The 19720-nt window shown below is 43.7% G+C and overlaps 1 protein-coding gene across 3 annotated transcripts in view; it reads right to left on the reverse strand.

Moving 5' to 3' along the window:
• Positions 1–863: 863 nt before the first annotated feature.
• Kcnh1 (potassium voltage-gated channel subfamily H member 1) overlaps positions 864–19720 on the reverse strand; it is a 376450-nt gene continuing 357593 nt past the window's right edge. For 2 of the 3 annotated variants that reach the window (XM_046452297.2, XM_046452296.2), the window contains exon 11: positions 866–6015. In XM_046452297.2, the coding sequence (XP_046308253.1) occupies positions 5158–6015 (858 nt within the window). In that variant the 3' untranslated portion in view covers positions 866–5157. Of the gene's footprint in view, positions 6016–19720 lie in introns of all 3 variants that reach the window. The other variant, XM_058581957.1, reaches the window with a different exon arrangement.

A 19720-nucleotide genomic window follows, 5' to 3' on the forward strand; every position in this document is an offset into this window, starting at 1 on the left:
AGAAGTGCCATTTTTGAGATGTAGCCCATTGGGTATTAAATAAGAATTCAGATTGGCAATATTGTGGAGTCTTGCCATGAGCAAGAAACGATACCTATTAAAATTATAGCAGAACTGAAATCGTGTTGGTGTGTAGGCCAATTTTGAGTAAGAAGTCTTCTTCTATCTTAATAGAAGACTTCTTCTATCTTAAGCTATCTTAATAGCTTTTGAAGCTATCAATGAAGTAGAGCAAGGTCCAGAACTTGTATTATTGACACTGAGTCATTTAGAAAGATTGAGTTATAAACTCTTCATCCATTTTGGAAGGTAACATCTCAGTGGGAGTTCAACTTTTAGCGTGTTAAATTAACATGTCACGCAAATTTCAGTGGTTCCAAATTGCTGTGGCTTAAAATTTGACACCAGTGTGGCATAGTTAGGAGGCAGAACCTTCAAGAGGCGATTAGATTGTTAAGAGAGATTAATACCTTTATTGTGGAACTGGGTTAGTTTTTGTCATAAATCAAGCCTGCCTTGTCTTGTCTTGGTGGCCCATACCAACTTGCCCTTCCAATTTCCAGCATGTTATAAAGCAGTATGAGGGCCTCACCAGATGTGACCACCCTGTCATGGACTTCCAGAACCTTCCATCCTCCAGAACTGTGAGCCTTAATTAATTTCTTATCTTTATAAATTTCATTATAAGTTCTTTTTATAGCAACAGAGGTTAAGACACACATTTTAAAGGTGATCTCTATACACTTATAAAGCGAATGCAGCTCTACCTCAAGACAATATGGCAAAGCAGCATTTTGACACAACCTTGGTGTCTCTAGAATTTTAAGTTCTCCAAAAAACCACAATTATAGGTATCATTCAAGTTAGAGCTTCCCAAGTCTTGGAATAGAAAACACCATCCTTGCTCTGTCATCTTAGGTCAGAACACCCAACTCAATGACTTATTATTATATAAGGAAAGGCAAAAGCAAGCATCATGTATAAAATAGTTTATTACCATAATAAATAAAATTAAACTTTTTTTTTTTTACAAATATCATTTGTGCTTGTTTAAAAATGTTGAAGGGAATATCATCAAGGGAGGGGCCCGTGTGTTCCTCTTAACATTCCCAAGCTGCAGATATACAGTGGAGTTCCTGGCAGCATCCTCAGCTGACCACAAAAATAGTATCAGCTTATTTGCACTTGCTTATTCATGCTCATTTGGACAAAGTGACAGATGCAAAGGAGAAAAAAAATACCAAAAAAGGATTTGGCAGGACTCAATGGAAAGATCGTTAATATAAGGAGAAGCCCCAGAATGATGAACTGCTCATGAGTAGAAATGTCCTTGCAATGAAATGTTGGATGTGGACAGTCTCCAACTGATACATAAATACAGTGTCTGAATACTAAGAATACATTCATTCGGGTAAGGGGTTGCATCCTTAACATACGAGGAGTTCATCTCCTGATACAAGATCTGTGAACTTGTCATTGAACAACTAATGGATGCCCTGGATGACTCAGAAATCACCGACAAAGAGACAATGAGTCTAATAAAAGTTGAATGGCAGGCAGAGGGGGCACCTCCAGGGTATACAAGTACAGTTTTAGAGGTTCCAGAATAAGTCTGATATGCTTGTATGAGAATGAAGTTTCATTTGAAACTGATTTAAGCTTCAGGTAAATTCACATTGATTCTCTTGAAGTGTGGGGGCAGGAGAAGACATCAAAACTTTTCACCACCTTTGGTGAGAAAACGAAGCTTTCTCTGATGGCTGCAGTTGGTACTAAACAGACAGTGAATTCTCCTCCTGGTGCAAGGTTGAGGAGGAGCTGGTGAAGGTAATTCTTATTGAAGCAAGTGAGAAGGCAGTATATGGAGCAGTAACAATGACTTACAGGAGAGGGTATCCAGGGGTTAGAGTGTACCCTCAATGGACTTCCTCTTTAAGCAACAGTAGGAGAGAGGAGAGGAAGGGGCATTGGCAGCTCCATCACAACTGGAGTTTCATTCAAAGGTCTTAAGGCTAAACATCTTTATTGCAAAACATAGTACATTCTGTCAATCAAATGCATATCAGCAACTTCTATCACTACCAGGGCTCCTAAAATGTCCTAGAGTGTATGTGTGAGATGTAGTTGGTGCAGCAAGTGGAAATAAGAATCTTCTCCAATTAGTATTCCTAAAGAGTTCTGACAGCATCCTCACACCAACTTGGCTTAATACTTTCACTTTACACCTAAGGATTTGGAAGATAAAGCTTGACACATGGGGTAAGATGGTGAAGTGTATTTTTGCCCCTTGCCCAGCTACTTCCACTTTTGAAGATTCTAGGAAAAGAGCTGATGTATTATTAACAACACAGAAGATCCAGGAGGTCAAGTGTAAAACAGGACTCAGGAATTGGGCCCAAGAGATCAAAAGCAATAAATGTATTTCCAAAACAATGAGCACAGTTTTAAAACACTTGGGCCATGTTGTAGCCTTTTTAGCAGATGTAGCACTGCATTAATGCAATCAAGTATTTGCATTAATTGTGCACTAGACTAGAGCTTTTCAACCAAATGGCTGCTTCTATCCAGCAGAAGAACTCTTTGTGGGCTGTGGGATGGGCACATTGTTGCTGGAATTGGCACACTCTACCAAGAACCAACACATCATCTTGTTTAAGAGTTAACCTATATCCCACACCCCCATCAGCAGGGAAGAAGAGTATGTTCAACAGGCAGCCCTAAGTGACAGGGGCAGGACCTCCCCCATGAATGACATTCAAAATATGCAGAGATCAGGTAACCAGCACTTACTGGACAACGGTGCAACTTACTGGATGCCTGTCCCCTCCAAAATGAAAAATAATGTTGTAAAAATATCTAATTTTCCTGAAGCCTAAATGTTTATCTAATCCCTAGCAACCTTTGGTTTCCTTAATTCTTTTCAGCCACCAGATGGTTTCTGCTGGAAGATGCAGGTCAGTGGTATCTGAGATTTGTGGTCCTTGCTTGGGAATTCGGAGTTGTATCCTGGCAAGAGTTAGGTAGGTAGCACAAAGCAGCCTGTGGCCAAATACACGTCATCAAAAGGAAAAAAGGAGTGGCTCATTTAGAACTGTTTTTTTAATGGGGGAAAAAAAAACTTTCTAAGATCCTTAAATGGACAATAAATGCAGATGCAGCCATACTCCTGGTGTTCTGTCACCTCCAGGAACTTATATTGTGGGCTCTGTAGTCCAGAGATGAGCAGCAGAGTCCCCCTGGGGGGTCTGGGCTTCCCGTCATTATCTTACTTTGATACTAGAATGTATTTCTGAAGCTCTTTCCCAAACAAAGCAGGTCTGGACTTCAGAGCCTCATTAGCATCTTTGCTCTCGGGCTGGTGGTATAGCAGGGGTAGATATTTCTTAATAGGCAGAGCCTCTCCCCACTGGCTGTGAGGTGCTGATAGAGGCATGTCATCAAGTCACCAGAGAAGCAAAGAAAAACCTAGACAGGTGTTTCTAAAGCTGGGGTGATTAGGGGTTCTGCCCTAAAGTAGCAGGTCCTAAGCTTTAGAAGCAGATCAGTGAGCGTGTTGAAGGAATAGCAAACTGGAACATTTAGGGGGCAGATAGGGTATAAAATATCTGGAATAATCCTATGCCCCAAGGATTCATTAGCAGCTGCTCAAGTTAGAGTCTAATGCTCACCCAGCTTTAGCTGGTCACAACCAGGTGTGACTTGGCAAATGACACTTTCTTGGAGGCCATTTGAGGCCAAAAGCTACATGTGGACATGCCTTTGACCTCTCAGGGCTATCTCTGTCGACTCTGGAAGCTCTGCACAGACAGGTGAGATCCAAGTCCTGGGAAATGCTATAGGGATGGGCAGGCTCATTTTGGAAATGCTGACAATCTTTGGTCGGGCAGGTCTCCACCTATCACGTTCCCTAGGGGCACTGGAATTCAGAATCTTGACAGCAAAGCAAAACCGGGGACAGGGTCGTGGCTGTGGTCCGACTACAGGGCTGATCTTCTGCCTTGCTTGTTTAGAGGGTTAGTGTCCCAACACCTCGCTTGAGAGTGTGCAGTTCTTTCTTTTCCTGAACCTTGAGTAACCTGATCCCAGCTAATGAAGCAGCAAGTGTCCCTGAGCATCATGGGACTGGGGCAGCCCAGAGACAGTTCTCTGATCAGATATTCCCCCATGGACCGGTTACTGAAACAACTCAAAACTCTGCTGTTGTGTTCTTGTTTATCATGGTCCTGTCTTCATTTAGTAGGAAAGAGGTTGCTTTCAAATAAGGCCAAGCATGGCTCCCAAGTGTCCTTTAATGACCCCATGCAGTGTACAAAATACAAACTTCTGAAGAACAATCCCCATGAGAATCAAAATATAAACATAGCACTTGCTACAATCATTTGACTGAGGTCATATGTGTGTGTCTAATAGTAAAGCAACTCTGGGCTCACGCCCCATCCTGCCGATGCTCCATACCCTGAGGAATGCCATGGGAACACTCAGGAAGAGGTCAGGAAGGAGTAGTCTGTGCAGTGAGGCCTGCGGCATGGAGCAGGGCCAGAGGGCCACCCGCAGCCTCACTGTCAACGGTCCCATGGGAGCAAGCTATGACTCGGACAATAGAGTCCTTGGAGGCCAAAGGGCCCTACCTGTACCTACTGTTCAGCCTTCAGCAGAGATGTTTGAAAGGCTCTGTACTCCCAGCTCCCCTTGTCCCAAATGATGACAACAGGAAAATAGATGGTGACGTAAGACAGGCTGTACAAGGTTGGGGAACGCTGGGAAGTCCCTGCCCATACCTTGGTCTTTGGGGGTGTCAGTGAAGGAGCTCTGCATGGTATATACATGAGGGGTTCTCTGTACTCTCCCGTCAATCCCTAAATGGCTGGTTCTTCTTTTCTGGTAATTGTAACCTTTTATAAATGTCACGGTAGTAAAAAATTTTAAATACCCTTTAGACAGCACACCCTGCTTCCAGAATTGTGCAAAGACTGTTCAGATGTGGCTGCCATCTTGCAGGGTGGGGCACGAGATGCTTCTTTTTTTTTCCTGAAAAGAGCATGACCCCACCTGAGCCACTGGTCCCACTTTGAAAATTGTTGGTCATGTGTGGTGGGGTGTTGTCTAGGGCAGGGGTGCGGATATTTTTTTCTTTTTTGACCTTTTTAAACAAACCTCTCAGCTGGCCCCAAAAATGTCTCTCTCTGAATCTGGGGACTGAGGCCTCGATATTTCAAACAGCTCCTGAGGCGACTGAGAGGATCTTCTGGAAGTTAATATCCTGAGTATCTCCGAGAGCTGTTTCTCGATATTGGTCATTTTGGCGTTCAAGGCCTTGATGTCCTCCTTTAGCTCGTGCTTCACCTCCAGAACAGTGGCCTGCAGCGTCTGCTCGGGGATGGGATAGAAAGAATGCTTGACCTCTGCCAGGATGGGGCTCCGGTCCTGGGGACTCCTGGCCTCGCCCGCGTTGTCCAGGCGCAAGTCGCTCTTGGTGATGCCGCTGTCACACGAGTCTGTCTTCTTCAGGGTGGCCTCGCCTGACGCCTTTGACCTCTCGGGGAGCGTCTCCATCGACTCGGCCTTGGACACCTTGTTCCAGTCCTCGCCCTTCCCACAAGCATCTTTGAAGCGGGCCCAGCCTTTACGCTTGGCACAGTCGCCGCCACCCCCCTTGGGGCCCAGGCACTCGGACCCCGGGGCATGCAGCTTGGCGTGGTCTGACACCACGGAGGTGGAGGCCGCCTGGAAGGACACGGGTGTGGCGGGGCTCTCTCGGACCGTGACCACGCTGGCCTTCACCAGGCAGTGGTTGGCTGAGCCATGCTCCGTGAGGGTGTTGCCCTTCTCCACGTCCAGGTCATCCAGGTCGCGGCCCCCTCTCTCCGCCGCCAGCCTGGCCTCTTTCTGCTGTCGGAACCTCTGGAAGAGTCGCCGGACAGGATGATCAGGGGGCAGAATCAGGGGGGCTTCATTCTTCCGTTTCATGCGCTCTTCTTCTTCCCGTTTCACGTCGCTAATCTTCCGGAACACGATCTGGAAAGAGACAGAATGACATGCTGTGTTAACAGGCTCCAGCAGCCAAGGTTGGCCATTCTGTCACGACTCTGTCTATATCACAGGCCTCTGGGACTGTTCTCCTAGCTGATATCACTTTCCTTTTCTCTATAACAGGGAGTTGGCACCCACTGACATCTTCAGAAGGAAGAAATTCCATCCTTGATGTCCCCCCATTTTCTGGGAATCTGGAGACCCCCAAATAGTATCCTCCCAGCAGATTGTCCTAGCTTTTGACCTTGGTCCGCATTTAGCCTGTTTTTACCTGCAATTCAGAATTATCTGGTAAGCTTTTAAAAAAAAATCACTTTCCTCTTATGACTTCCATTAGAATTTTCAAAGGGAAAGCTCTTGAATCTAAAAGCAGCAGTTCCCTAGAGATTCTGATGCACAAAAATTTGAGCATTGCCGATCTAAACCACACTCTAGAGCCAGAAAGTTCAAGTGAGTCTCTAGGTATGACTGCAGCTAGGGCTGCCACTGACAGCTGTAGATCTGAATCCTACCCATGCTTGTTTGTGACAAGTAAAAGTTCATCTCCTCCAGAAGCCCTCCTTTCCTTGGGGAGTTTACAGTAGAACAAAGATCCTTGAATATACACTTGATCTAACAATAGTACCCAATACTTGGGCATTGTGTGCAGTGCATAAGGGAAGTTCAATGCTACTTCACTTGTGTAAGATTGAGACATACATTATTATTACCCTCTGAAATTGGAAAACATCACGTAACAGGTAAATTGCCTGTAAGAAACCATAGATCCATGCTGCATGAAGAGAATAGACAGTAGGTTTGAGATTCTGGCTCTGAGTATGTATAAGCTGAAAATTACAGGGTTTTCCCCTGGCCATCATCTGGTTATCGGGAAGGCCTATGATTTCTAACTTTCAGTGCATGTGGCATTTAGACTCTAGTATATGTTTTGACCCATGCCATATCCGGAGGTGAGGGAAGCAATAGGTTGTCTTTTTAATGTTTTTTTAGTTGTCAGTGAACCTTTATTTTATTTATTGATACATGGTGCTGAGAGTTAAACCCAGTGCCTCACACACGGCAGGCAAGTGCTCTGCCACCGAGCCACAACCCAATAGGTTGTGTTTATTTTAATGTGAATTGCTCAGTTGAGGACCAGAGGGATTGCAGATGGAAAAGTAGCAACGAGGCCCCACATACGGGAGAGGACAGCTTTTCCATCATCCCAATCTGGAACACCTTGTGCCCTGTACACAGCCCTATGACCCTGGTGTGCCGGGGACATAAACTTTGGTTTAAGTCCCAGGTTTAACACCTAGTCCTATAACCTCAGATATGTATCTTGGCTTCCTCCCTAGAAAACATGAAAACCTGTACTTTTCAGACTTGGGAATGAAGTGGACATGAGGTGACCAAGGTAAAAGCACTGACCCACTGCAGATGCTCACGTGAATCTTTGCCCACCCTGTTAAGGTCCCTAGATGCAGACAGTATGAGACTCACCACCTCCGTGAGCTTTCTGACCCCTGATGGTACTGCTCTGTAGGTTTTCAGGTATGACTAACAAGATGATTATTTTATAGTGCCCAGCACAGAGGAACCCAATAAACATTCATTGCTTACTGCTAGTGATCAGTTGGCAAATTTTAAATAATTGGCAGACTGAAGTCTTGTGCCTGTAGTCTGACTACTTGGTTTAAGCGTCCGACACTGGATGACTTTACACTGAAGTCAGAGGTGGGTATTAAGGTATTACCTCTTGCCACCTGGTTAAATCTTCAAGCTACTTACCTGGGTCCCAGTATGTGGCTTTCTAACCTCGGTGGGGCAGCATTTCTCCCATTTCCTCCCTTACCAGTCAACCCCTTTCTGCTTTCTCTTCTCTTGTTCCCCTATTATCTAGACTACAGATCCAAATCCTAGAACTCCGAGAATCCTGTCTGCTCCAAAGAGACCCAGGTAATGACAGAGGGGGTGGTGGCAAGTACAGACACTTGCCCCTTCCACCCATTCTTCCATGGCTCTGCATATGCTAATCTCTGTTCTCCAGGGGTGTCAAATTCTCCCCACACCAGGGCCCAGCTCAAATAGCACCTTCTCTTCCAGAAAGCCTTCCCTGAGCTTTAAGTTATCTTTCTGCCTCCCAACTGGAACAGCACTCTCTGCTTGTACCCTCCTGTCCTCCTTACTCTGTCTTGTAACCATTTGTGGTAGAGATGCATTAATTTCCTTCCTACTCACATCCCTTTTTAGGGCAGGAGGGGAGCAGTAAGGGAGGATGGAGGTAAGAAAAGAGGATTTGAATATGAATGTCTCCAAGAAGAGAGAGAACTTTTGGAGATAATTACTTTGGTTCCTGCTCCTTAATTCTGTCAGAACTCTCTCCTCCCTTTTAACTTGAGCTACTTTAATCAGGTTTTATTCCTTATAAGCAACAGTTCCTGAACAAGATACCAGTTGTTTAATACATCTCTCACCCCCCTCAGAAAGCTCGTAGGGTTTAGAACAGAACTTTTTCACACTTAGAAGTTGCTTATTATCTGCTTTAAGAGAACAAGGATTATCTCTTATGTTCACGATTCCCAGCTTTTCAGAGTGTCTGGTGTCTAGGGCACCCTCAATAACTATTTGTGCTGAGGGTGGAACACTGAATGGACACCAGACACAGATTTGGGGTCACTGTTCTTGTCATGTGAAATGAGAGGGTGCTCATTCTGTTCTCCCCCACCCCGTAGTGCTCAGGATTGAATCTAAGGCCTTGTGCAATCCAGTCAGGCACCGAGCCACATCTTCCTGAGTGGTTGGATTACAAGTGTGCACCCCTGCACCTGGCAAGAGCAGACCTTTTTTAATTGTGGTGAAATCTAATCTGTTTGTATTATGTCTATGAACTCTTTCCCATCTAAGGTCATGATTTATTTCCTTTTTTTCCCCAAGAGTTTTTCGGTTTTACACTTAAATCTATAATCAATTTTAATTTATGCTTCCAAGTTCACTTTTGTTTTTCTCCCCTGGGCATAGAGATCCAATTGTAACAGTGCCATTTGTTGAAAAGGCTATTCTTTCTCTGCTCTATTACCTTTGCATTTTTTTTTTAAAAAATTATGTATGAGCAGGTGTATTTCTGGGTCCTCAGATCTGTTCTGATGTGAGCTGACATCTTGACTCTTTTAACCTACAAACAAGGTATTTCTTCCCAGTTATTTGTAGTTTTCAGTTTACAGGTTTATCAAGTGTTTTGTCAGTATTACAAATTTCAGATTGTAATTTTTAATAAACAAATATAACTGATGTTGGATTTGGGGGAAAAAAAACTCTTTGTGGAATAAATGAATAACAGATAAATACTGTCAGTAGGAGGATGTTTTTGGCCTGGAAAGATGAACTCACAGGCATGATAGTCCACATTATAAAAGAAAGGGTTTGCTCAGAACACCCGTGGTCCTTTATTAACACTCCTTATACCCAAAATCAGGGGCAGCCCTTGAGAAGAGATGTGCTATGACTAAGTAGAGGCTGCAACACAAAACTTATCCTGAGAAGCTGTACAGCAGGAATACTCAGGTAGGTTTACAAAGGTTTGATATAAATTTGTGGTGGATGTTCCTTGTGTGTGGGGGGGGAATGTGTGGCTACCCTGTACTTGCTCTTTAGTTGGGTGCCCCATGGTGGACTAACCCAGACAACATTTTCACAACCTGGCTGATCCCCTTGCAGGGGGGACATCTGTCTCTGGGTCTATATAGACTCATCTGAATCCTCTTGGCTTCCAAAGTGGTTATTATCTTATGTGCCTGAGGCAGCCCATCTGAATGGCCCTGTGTCAACCAGTGGGCAAGTGAACCAAAGCTTCATACCCTCTCTTGAGAATCAGTAAGATCAACAACCCCCAGGGGACAAGGCACAGGAGTTCTTACAGAGCTCATGTGGCCTAACAGCTCTGCTGATCTGGGATTGAGGGCTCACTTCAGTTGCTTTTTTGGAGAAGTAAATCATAGCCTGCCATGACCATGCATTTTGACAAGTATTTTAGATCCGGGGGGGGGCTGTGTGACTCGCAACAATGAGGTCTATGCCACTAGCCCTCTGTCTAGCTAGAGATGCTTACAGTTCCCTAGAGCAGGAGTGTGCCTTAGGGATGGTGGGCACAACCCCAAGATGCCTTCTGTGTGCTTCAGGATATCCAGCTTTACCAAAGTGTTCCTTGAGGCTTTAATGGATGTTACAAAAGGAGGAAGAGTTTCAAGGTGAAATAAGTTTGAGCTATATTTACGTTGTTAAAGCCGTTGCTTTATTGTAGGCCTTAAAATGCTAATGTGTCTTATGAGTGTCTGAGGGAAAGACCATGCATATGACATTTCAGACTATTTCACCCAGAATTCCCTCTAACCTCAAATTGTGTCAGTATGCGCAGCTTGGGTGTCATTGGTACATTGTGTCTTGTTCCAGGCTCTTTGAGACCCTGCAATTTCAGATGTGTATTGTCCCTGGTCAATTCTCCTGTCACTTCTCAGTTCTATACTCTCCAATGATACTGAACAATTTCAGATCCTGGGTACCTTTGGGATTCAGCTTAGATGCCACCTTTATCAAAAGCTCCCCCACCACTACAAGGTTGAACACCCTTCCTGCTGGTGCCAAACAGGGGACAGCTATCTATCTTGAAGCCGCTTTGGGCGTGTCCTTTCCTGTCACGCCCGGAAGGCAGGCGCTATTACATTTTTCATGTTTAACATCATGCCTAGCCTATAAAGGGCTCAATAAATGATCATGTGTTGAATTAGGGCCATTCTCATTTATGAAGCCTATACCAGGGCAAAATAAGTGACAGACCCTGCCCTTCCCCCAAGGCTGCTTCTGATGTTTGTGATCTAATGGGGAGAGGAGATTGCAGGTAGATTTATTCCATATACAACACAAAAGGTGCTGAAGGGTAGTGTGTAAATAAAATTCAAAAAGATTTCCACTGTTACTCATTTCAGACTGACCTCATACTGATTTCATCATCTAATTTTTTTTTAAATCTTACATAAGCTCAGAGAGCTATTTTTTTTTTTTTTTTTCCAATGAGGACAACTGCTCCTGAATTTTTCTCCTGTATAAACTGATATCTTCCTAGGGAAGGACAGTGGGTATGTATAGTGCCCGTTTTAGCTCTGCTACCACCTGGTCAGTGCAGGGATAGTTCTCCCCAGTCCCCTGCTTTTTTTATTGGTGCATTATAATCGTCCATAATGATGGCATGTGTTGTTACATACTCACACAGGTGCACAGTATAAAAATATAAGTTGGCCAATCTCACTGTCCAGCATTGCTCCCCTTGATCCCTTTCCTCTACTGATCTCCCTTGGATTTGCATGAGATCCACCCCCACCTTTTCCTTTTTTCTCTCTAGCTTCTGTATGAGAGGAAACACATCCTTAACTGTGAGTTGGACTTATTTCGCTTAACATGGTCTCTAATTCCATCCATTTTCCTGCAGATGCCATAATTTCATTTTTCTTTGAGTTAAATGCCATTGATTTATGTGTTGATGTGGCTATTGTGAAGTTGCTGCTATAAGCACGGGCATGCATGTTTCACTATAGTAAGATGATGATATTCTTCTGGATAATATCTAGTCTTTTGAGGATCCTCCATATTGATTTCCATAGTGGTTGTACTACTTTGCAGTCCCAGCAATGGTGTAAAAGTGTTCTTTTTCTCCACATCCTCTCCAGAATTTATTATTTGTCTTCTTGATGACTGCCATTCTGACTAGTGTGAGATGAAATCTTGGTGTAGTTTTGATTAGCAGTTCTCTAATTGCTAATGAATATTTTTCATGTATTTCTTTTTTGAGCTTTTTGTATATTTATCAGAAGAGTAGCCAGCAAAGATTTTCACCCATTCTCCTGATTTTTTCCTTTGCTGTGCAATCTGATGCTGTCCCAGTAGCTCTTGGCATTATTTCCTGAGTGTTAGGGGTCCTATTGAAAAAGTGGTTGCCTGTGCCTTTTTAAAAGCTGGGGTTTCAGCCCTATGTTTTCCTCTAAATCTGAGGTGTTTCATCCATTTTGAGTTGATTTTTTGCACAGAGTGAGAGAGAATGGTCTAGTTTCATTATTTTTCCCAATATTTGTTTTGGGCACCTTTACCAAGGATTAGATGACTGTATTTGGGTTTGTCTACAGGTTTTTTTGTACAATTTCATTTCAGGGAAAGGTTTTAATATAAGACTATAAAAATACAGAACTGTGGTTTATTCCCTATATTCTGGAGCACTATCTCATTGAATCCATGGTTCCTGTGCAGTGGTCTCCATCATAGTTAATTTGAAGCAGTACTTGAGGGTTGGAGGTCGGTGTTCTTTCCTTCCTGTCATGGAGAGGTTGTTCCAAAGACTTTCTAACCACCCTCTGGAAAGGCCCAGTCCTGAAGATAGAGTATCATGAGTAACCAGCAACTCCTGCCAGTCCACAAGGTTATGCATTTTCTTAATTTATTGGGCACGGAGAGTTCATGCAGAATGTTGAGCAGTTTATAAGTTTCTGCAACCTGGGGTGGGGGAAGCCTGAGGATGCCTCCAAGGTAGGTATGGCTACTGTAGCTTGCTCATATAGCTTGGCATCCTTCTGAGGCTGCACCAACCAATGGTCCCAGAGCTGAACTGAATTGACAGATCCTTAAGCTACAGGGTTTTGTGAGCAACCATTTTTAACTTTAAAAAACAACCATCCTGGGATCTGAGGTACGTTAGGACAATTGACCACCTGTTCCAGATTGCCGTGAAAGAAGGCCTTGCCTCTCTTAAGTCTAAATTCTTCTCCCTGCTCTGGCACTAGCTAGACTTGGCACACTCTTGCTCCAGGGGACTGCTGCTCCCCTTGGCCAACAGTATGAGTGGAGGAAAGGGGGGAGACTTGAGCAGGAACAGTTACTTAAAAGAGCTCAGACTGTGGAATAAAAATATAATGTCATTTCTCAGTGGTTTGCATAAATGAGCAGGGACTGAGGTATGAGTCATAGAAAACCATGTATATTAAATGCAGACCACCTCCTTCACCAGAGAGCCATAGACGGAACACAGCCTTGGAGTGGTTTCAAATTTGACCACTGCAGGTGGCTGAGTGACCTTGGGGAAGTCATGTCCTTCTACAATTGGACCAAATCAACGGTTCTCATATCTGGCTGTGCTTCAGAACCATCTGGAGAGGGTATCATCTACTAAGTGAGAATTTCCTATGGCAAGGTTAGAAACTGGCATTTCTGATAAGCTCTCGGGTGATTCTGATGCAGGTAGCCTGACAAGTATGCAAGAGCCCCGAGCTTGAGGTCACAGCCATTATGTGTGGCCCCATAGCTCCTCTGTCCCCAGTGAGTCTGTCGGCATCTGGAAGATGACTGAGAAGGCAGGGGTGTTGGCAGATTCATTTTTGGTTCTTCTTCCCATAGACTTGACAAATTAACTTGAGTAGAGGACACAAAGACAAGCAAATATATACTGTACACACAGGGTGGCCTCATGGGAGCCAGGCCTCCTTTCCCCTTGGGGCTTAGTTTCATGCTGGAGCCCCCCTCCCTCTACCCCAACACCCCTACAGGCCTTGGTGGTGTTTTCCTCACCCACCAGCAACCCTGCCTAGTTTTATGGCAGAACAAAAAAAAATTTAAAAACAAACTGACTGCTTTGGTTATTATGGAATCTAATGTTTTTCCTTCATCTGCATTTTGAATATGTGAGGAGGAGAGGGTCAGTAATTGTCATTGAACTAAAACTCTGTGATGCCAAGGATTGAGGCAGAAGAATAAAGCATAGCGCTGCTCTGAAGGGGATGCCAGTCACATAAACTCACAGGTGGGCCCAGGGTAGGAGGAGGGAGGTCATGGAGTCACCATGAAGTCACAGTGCACAATCAGGCAGATTGGATTGTGCACCCCCTGCTGCCAAGTCTTGACTTCCTCATCTATCAACAAAATGCAACTGCCTCATAGGCCATTTAAGATCCTCAAAAATGAGTGCTCCATTTAACAGTTGCTCTGTAAAATTGTTGAAGGATGAACTGGACTTAGGTATAAAAGGTGAATGATTTGGGTGAAGGTGTTCAGATGAACATATGTTTAGCCCCCCCAACATAGGTAGTACAGAATGTTAGTGACTGCTATCAGAAAAACATCAGAGAGCTGAAGTGTCCAAGCATAATATTAAATATTGGACAGGTGCCACCGTAGGCCATTCCTTACAGCAATCCTTGACAGTGGGTACATTTTAAAGCTACGGCCCAAACCCAGACAGACTGAGTTCTTACCCACTCTGCTCTGGAGAATTTCTCTTAAGGAAGCTAGTGGTAGGGCAGGATAGAAGTCATCAGCATCTACTAAGCCTTAATGTTTGAAGAGGGCATGATTCTAGTTGTGTTAGACTGTGTGGCCCTTGAATTCATCAGGATGGAGTGACTTAGGGCAAAATCCAGATTTTGACGGGTCAGGTAACTTAAGAGCCTGAGTGTTTTGGTTATTGGAAAATACTGCCTCCCTGAAGGATGCTGGTAACCTTGGGGCACAGCACTGAATAGGAGAAGTAGAATGTATAGAGGCCCCAGTGGACTTGGTACAGGAAAAATCTAGAGGCAAGAGATGTCGTCTCAGGAGACCTGGTCCATTGGCTCCCAGTGGGTTGCTCCCTCCCACTACCATGCAGACTGAGCTTTCTTACCTCGCACTAATGTCCCCTGAAGACTGATATCTCATTCACTGCTGCAAGGATCCCCATAGATCAGTAGGTACTGCGGATAGGTAAACCAGCACGGTCATTCTTTTGACAGACTACCCCAGGGGCTTGAATTTCTTCCATAGATTCATCAGTTCCTGGTTTTTTTTTTTGTTTGTTTTTTGGAACATGGGACACTTAAGGGTTCTCATCTTTCTTGGGCTTGGACTCAGGGAAGAGAGGGCACTGCTGTGCAAGAGTTGGATATTTTGATAGGGGCCATATTTGTTACCTTCTCCTTGCTTTCTGCTGTTCGTGTAGTAGATTAAAGTATACCCCCACCAAAAACATGTTCATCTAAAACCTCAGAATGTTATCGTAGTTGGAGTCTTTGCAGATGTAAGGATTTTGAAATATTATCCTACATTGGAATGGCTCTCATCCAACGATTGATGTCCTTACAAGGCCACCCTCAGCAACTTAGTAAAGGGCTGGGGAAGCAGGAGGTTATGTATCCTTGGGTTCAGTCCCCAGTACCAAAAACTGACGGAAAGGACATAGGAGTTACATAACTATAAGCCACAGGTTACTACAAAGACAACCAGAATTTAAGAGGGAGGCATGGATCCTTCCTCAGAACCTCTAGGATGAACCAATGCTAGTTTCAGATTTTTGGCTTCTAGCCCTGAGAGAGAATTTGTCATTTTAAATCTCCAAGTTTGAATACAGGGTTTACTTTACCATGTCCTCTTTCCATTACCTGTGTAACCCTGTCGTCTCTTTTCCTGGGTTCTTCCACATCAGTATTTACCCTAAGAGTCAGTGGCAAGAGCTAGGTATTAGATGCCCACCCTGAGGAATTCACTTGACCTTTCTAAGCCTTAGTTGTTATTTGTACAAAATATCTACTTAAAGCTTTGCATGGAAGATGATCCAAGATGGCAGCTTGGAGGCATCTAGCACCTAACCTGATTGTCCACAAGAAAAAAGTATTTAACTGCTTTCAGAAGGGAATGTCTCTGGGTTCTAGCACTGGGAGAGAATTTGTGGAGTAGAGAGACTGGAACCACCTATGCTGTTGTCCCAGCTCTTGGAAACAAAAGACTCTTGTAAATGACAGCCCAACTCCATAGCCAGGGAAGAGGGACTCTCTGCATGAGTAAAGGTGAAAGGCTGAAATGTGCACAGTGCTCTGGTAAAGGATGTCAGTAAACCCCCACAGGTGCTGTAGCTAGGACCCCCTCTTGAGCTGAGTTTGGATTGCTCCAGGGGTCAGAAACCCCTGCATATTCCCATCTCTGGGACCCTACAGACATTTCCACTGGATTAGCTTAAGGGGTAGCTGCCTCACAAACCTGGGCCCAGCAAAGTGACCATGACCTCACTCCCCTGGGTGCCCTACACTTTAGGAAATGGATGTTGCAGCTTAGAGGGGACCAGAGTGTGCTGATCTTGAGAAGCAGGAGGTAAAAAAAAAAAGCTTGCCTCTATGACCAAAGGTGTGGCCAGCCATAATTCCCATGACTAAAGGGAATGCTGTTTCCCTGCCCTCAGGTGCACAGCTAGGAAAGATCAAGTACAACTCTGCCTGGCTCCAGCCCCACTTCCATGTAGGAAGTACCACTGAAGCAGCAGAGGAGCACCACAGTTCCTGTGCCACCACCTATGTGGTTCCCAGCACTGCCCCCAAACCTTATCCGAGCTGGTGGGTAAGTGCCACAAAAGGTGTTCCTACCTCTCCCCAGGCAGCATCTGGCTCCAAACCACTGACAAGGACTTTAGGCCCTCACCACTGCTGGGACAGCCTGTACCAGAAGCCCTTGCTATCACCAACAGCAGTGCCCAAATATGTCCCATTGCTTCATAGGAGCAGCCACTTGAACTGCTAGTGGTCCCCAAAGACAGTAGGTCTCTTACTCTACCATAGTGCATACTGTGTCCCACGTCATTAATCACAATCAAAGCAGCTATCAGGAGACTGCTATGGTGCCCAACTGGACATAACAGCACCGTTGCCAAAAAAAAATTGACACCTATTGGAAGACAACTGCCTGCAAAGTGGTAGTGATATCTATCAGATGCACAAATCTCAACGTAGGAGCACAAGTAAAATGGCTCTACAAGAATACATTAGCAACCGGCCCCCCAAAATACAGTGTGGAAGAAAAGGATAGGAGTAAGAAATTCCACACACACAAAAAGCTCAGGAGAAAGAATAACGGTGTAGAAAATATGGACATCCATGTACAGGAGGCTTTTAGAACCCCACATAGACATGACAAGATCTTCACGATGGCATATTTCTAATCCAACTGTCTTAAGAAAGTTCATAAAATCTGCAAGAGAAGAACCGCGTCCTGAAACAATAACTGCCAACCAAGAATATCATCCAGAAAATATTAAGGAAATTCATGACTACCAAACCAGCCTTAGAAAGTATGCTCAAGGATTCCTACATCCAGAAGAAACATATGTACCATTTATGCTTTCATGGTGGTAGTTAAGAAAAACCCTTAATTGTCAATAATTACCTGGAATGTAAATTGACTAAATTTAATTCAAAGATTGCTTGGATGACCAAGTAAGACCCAGTGATCTGTCACCTGCAAGAAACTCATTTCATCAGTAAAGACACAGAAAGGAAAAAACATTCCAATAAAATGGAAGCCAAAGTGAGCAGGAGGAGCTCACAACTGGCAGACAAGATGACAGTGATTATAAAACAAGGGAGAGAGGTTCACAACAATAAAAATGGGGGACGTCCAACACCACTTTGAGTAATGGATAGATCCTCCAGATAAGAAATCAACATAATTATACTACAGGTCAAAAATATTTACAGAGAATTCCATCTAATAGATGCAACATCCAAATTATTTTCAATGCATGGAATTGTCTTTAGAATATGTTAGGCCACAAGGAAAAAACATGGCGGCGGGAAGGAAGTGCTCTGTGCCCACAGATCTCACCATCTCAGAGGACCCCTATCCAGCTGCTCTCCGCAGAAATCACCAGCATTACAACCCCACGTGGGGCTGCGGGACTCAGCATTCGAGTAGGAATCAAAGCCTGGAAGTTCTAGCCCACACAAGACTCTGTGATCACCAAGACTTAGCTCCCACACAAGTCACTCAGCTGCTGCCTCCCCATGGCACAAAGCCAATTGTCCGGCTCTGCCAGGGGAGAGGGAGATAGTACCAGGCGCTCATGTCATACGAGCAGCCCCCAAAAGAGACCCGTGAGGTGCAGTCTTTCTGCAGGAACTGGCGGATGCCACACCCTGCACCAGGACCACTCTTCCCACCACCATCCAGAGAACAGACACACTAGACGACGCCACCTACTGGATGAGAAGAGAAGCATAAAAGATATGGATCTCTAAAGCTAGCCACAACCCTGGCTTCTTCCTTCAAGTTTATGTGTTGGTTGGTTTTTTTCCTTTTCTACTCTTCCATCCGCTGGCCCTCACATCCCCAACATATGTGAAACCAAGAACTTTGAAGACTGAGTCATCGGAATAATGAAAGAGGTGTTGTATATGCCCTTTTTATTCTTTCATTTTTCCCTCGAAATTTTACTGTTTTAATATCTGTTTTATGTACTCTACTGTCATCCCATGCACTTCCCTACCCTACATTACTTCCTGTCAATTCTCTTGCTACTAATCCTCTTCACTAGAGTTCTCCATACTTCTTAAGATACGGTAACTCTCTATCCTCACATCCTACCTCCTCCGAATATAGTTTATTGTCCACTGTAAATGTCTTAATAACAAGTTGTTCACAGGTGGTATATTGTTGATATTGGAATCTGTTAACATTGTTTTTTACCTTGTAGGGTTCCAAGACCTCTCCTGTGTGGGGAAGGACAATGTAGACACACACAAGAAACATGAAAAGACAAGGGAAGAAAGTGCCCCAAACAAATGAAGACACCACAGCAGAAGAAATTACGGACAAGGAGTTTAGAATGTTTAAATGTTCTATGAACTCAAGGAAGATATAAGAGAGCAAATACAAGAAGTCAAAGATCACCGCGAGATAGAGGTGCTAAAAAAAAAAACTAAACAGAACTCCTTGAAATGGTAAACCAAATTAAAAGCATCACCAACAGAGTAGCCCACTTGGAAGATACGACATCAGACAATGAAGATAAAATGTATAATCTTGAAAAGAAAATCATTATCACTGTGTGGTATATAAAGAAACCATGAGCAGAACATTCAAGAAATATGGGATAGCATAAAAAGACCAAATTTAAGAGTTGTTGGCATAGAGGTCCAAACCAAAGGAATGAACAATCTGTTCAATGAAATAATATCAAAAAATTTTCCAAACTACAGGACACCAAATGTACAAAATCACAACAGATCCACACCAAGGCACGTTATGATGAAAATACCCAACATACAGAATAAGGAAAGAATTTTAAAAGCCACAAGAGAAAGGAATCAGATTACATACAATGGAAAACCAATTAGCATAATGGCAGATTTTAATGGACTCTGAAAGACAATGGGTGTCAACCAAGAATCTCATATACATCAAAATTAAGCTTTAGATTTGAAGATGAAATAAGAACCTTCCATAATAAACAAAAGTTAAGAGTTTATAGCTAGAAAACCAACACTACAAAACATCTTTGGAAAAATATTCCATGAAGAGGAAACAAAAAATCAGCAGGAGAAGGTAGCATGCTAAAGGGAAAAACTAATCAAAGAAAAGTCAAGTTAAATAACAAACAAATACAGCTTGGAATACAAACCATGTCTCAATAGTAACCCCAAATGTTAATGGCTTAAACTCACCAATCAAAAGACATAGGCTAGCATATAGGATTTTTAAAAAAGACCTAACAATATGCTGCCTCATCTGATAGGTAAAGACATACAGACTGGAGGTAAAAGGTTGGGAAAAATCATATCATTCACATGGACTGCGATGGTTACACAGCCGAGTTCTGCAAGACCTTTAAAGAAGAACTAATACAAATACTCTTTAAATTTATTTCAAGACATGGAAT

The sequence above is a fragment of the Marmota monax genome, unplaced genomic scaffold (assembly GCF_021218885.2).
Source record: "Marmota monax isolate L192 unplaced genomic scaffold, Marmota_monax_Labrador192_F-V1.1 WCK01_AAM20220418_F8-fsc00105, whole genome shotgun sequence".
Taxonomy (NCBI): Eukaryota; Metazoa; Chordata; class Mammalia; order Rodentia; family Sciuridae; genus Marmota; species Marmota monax.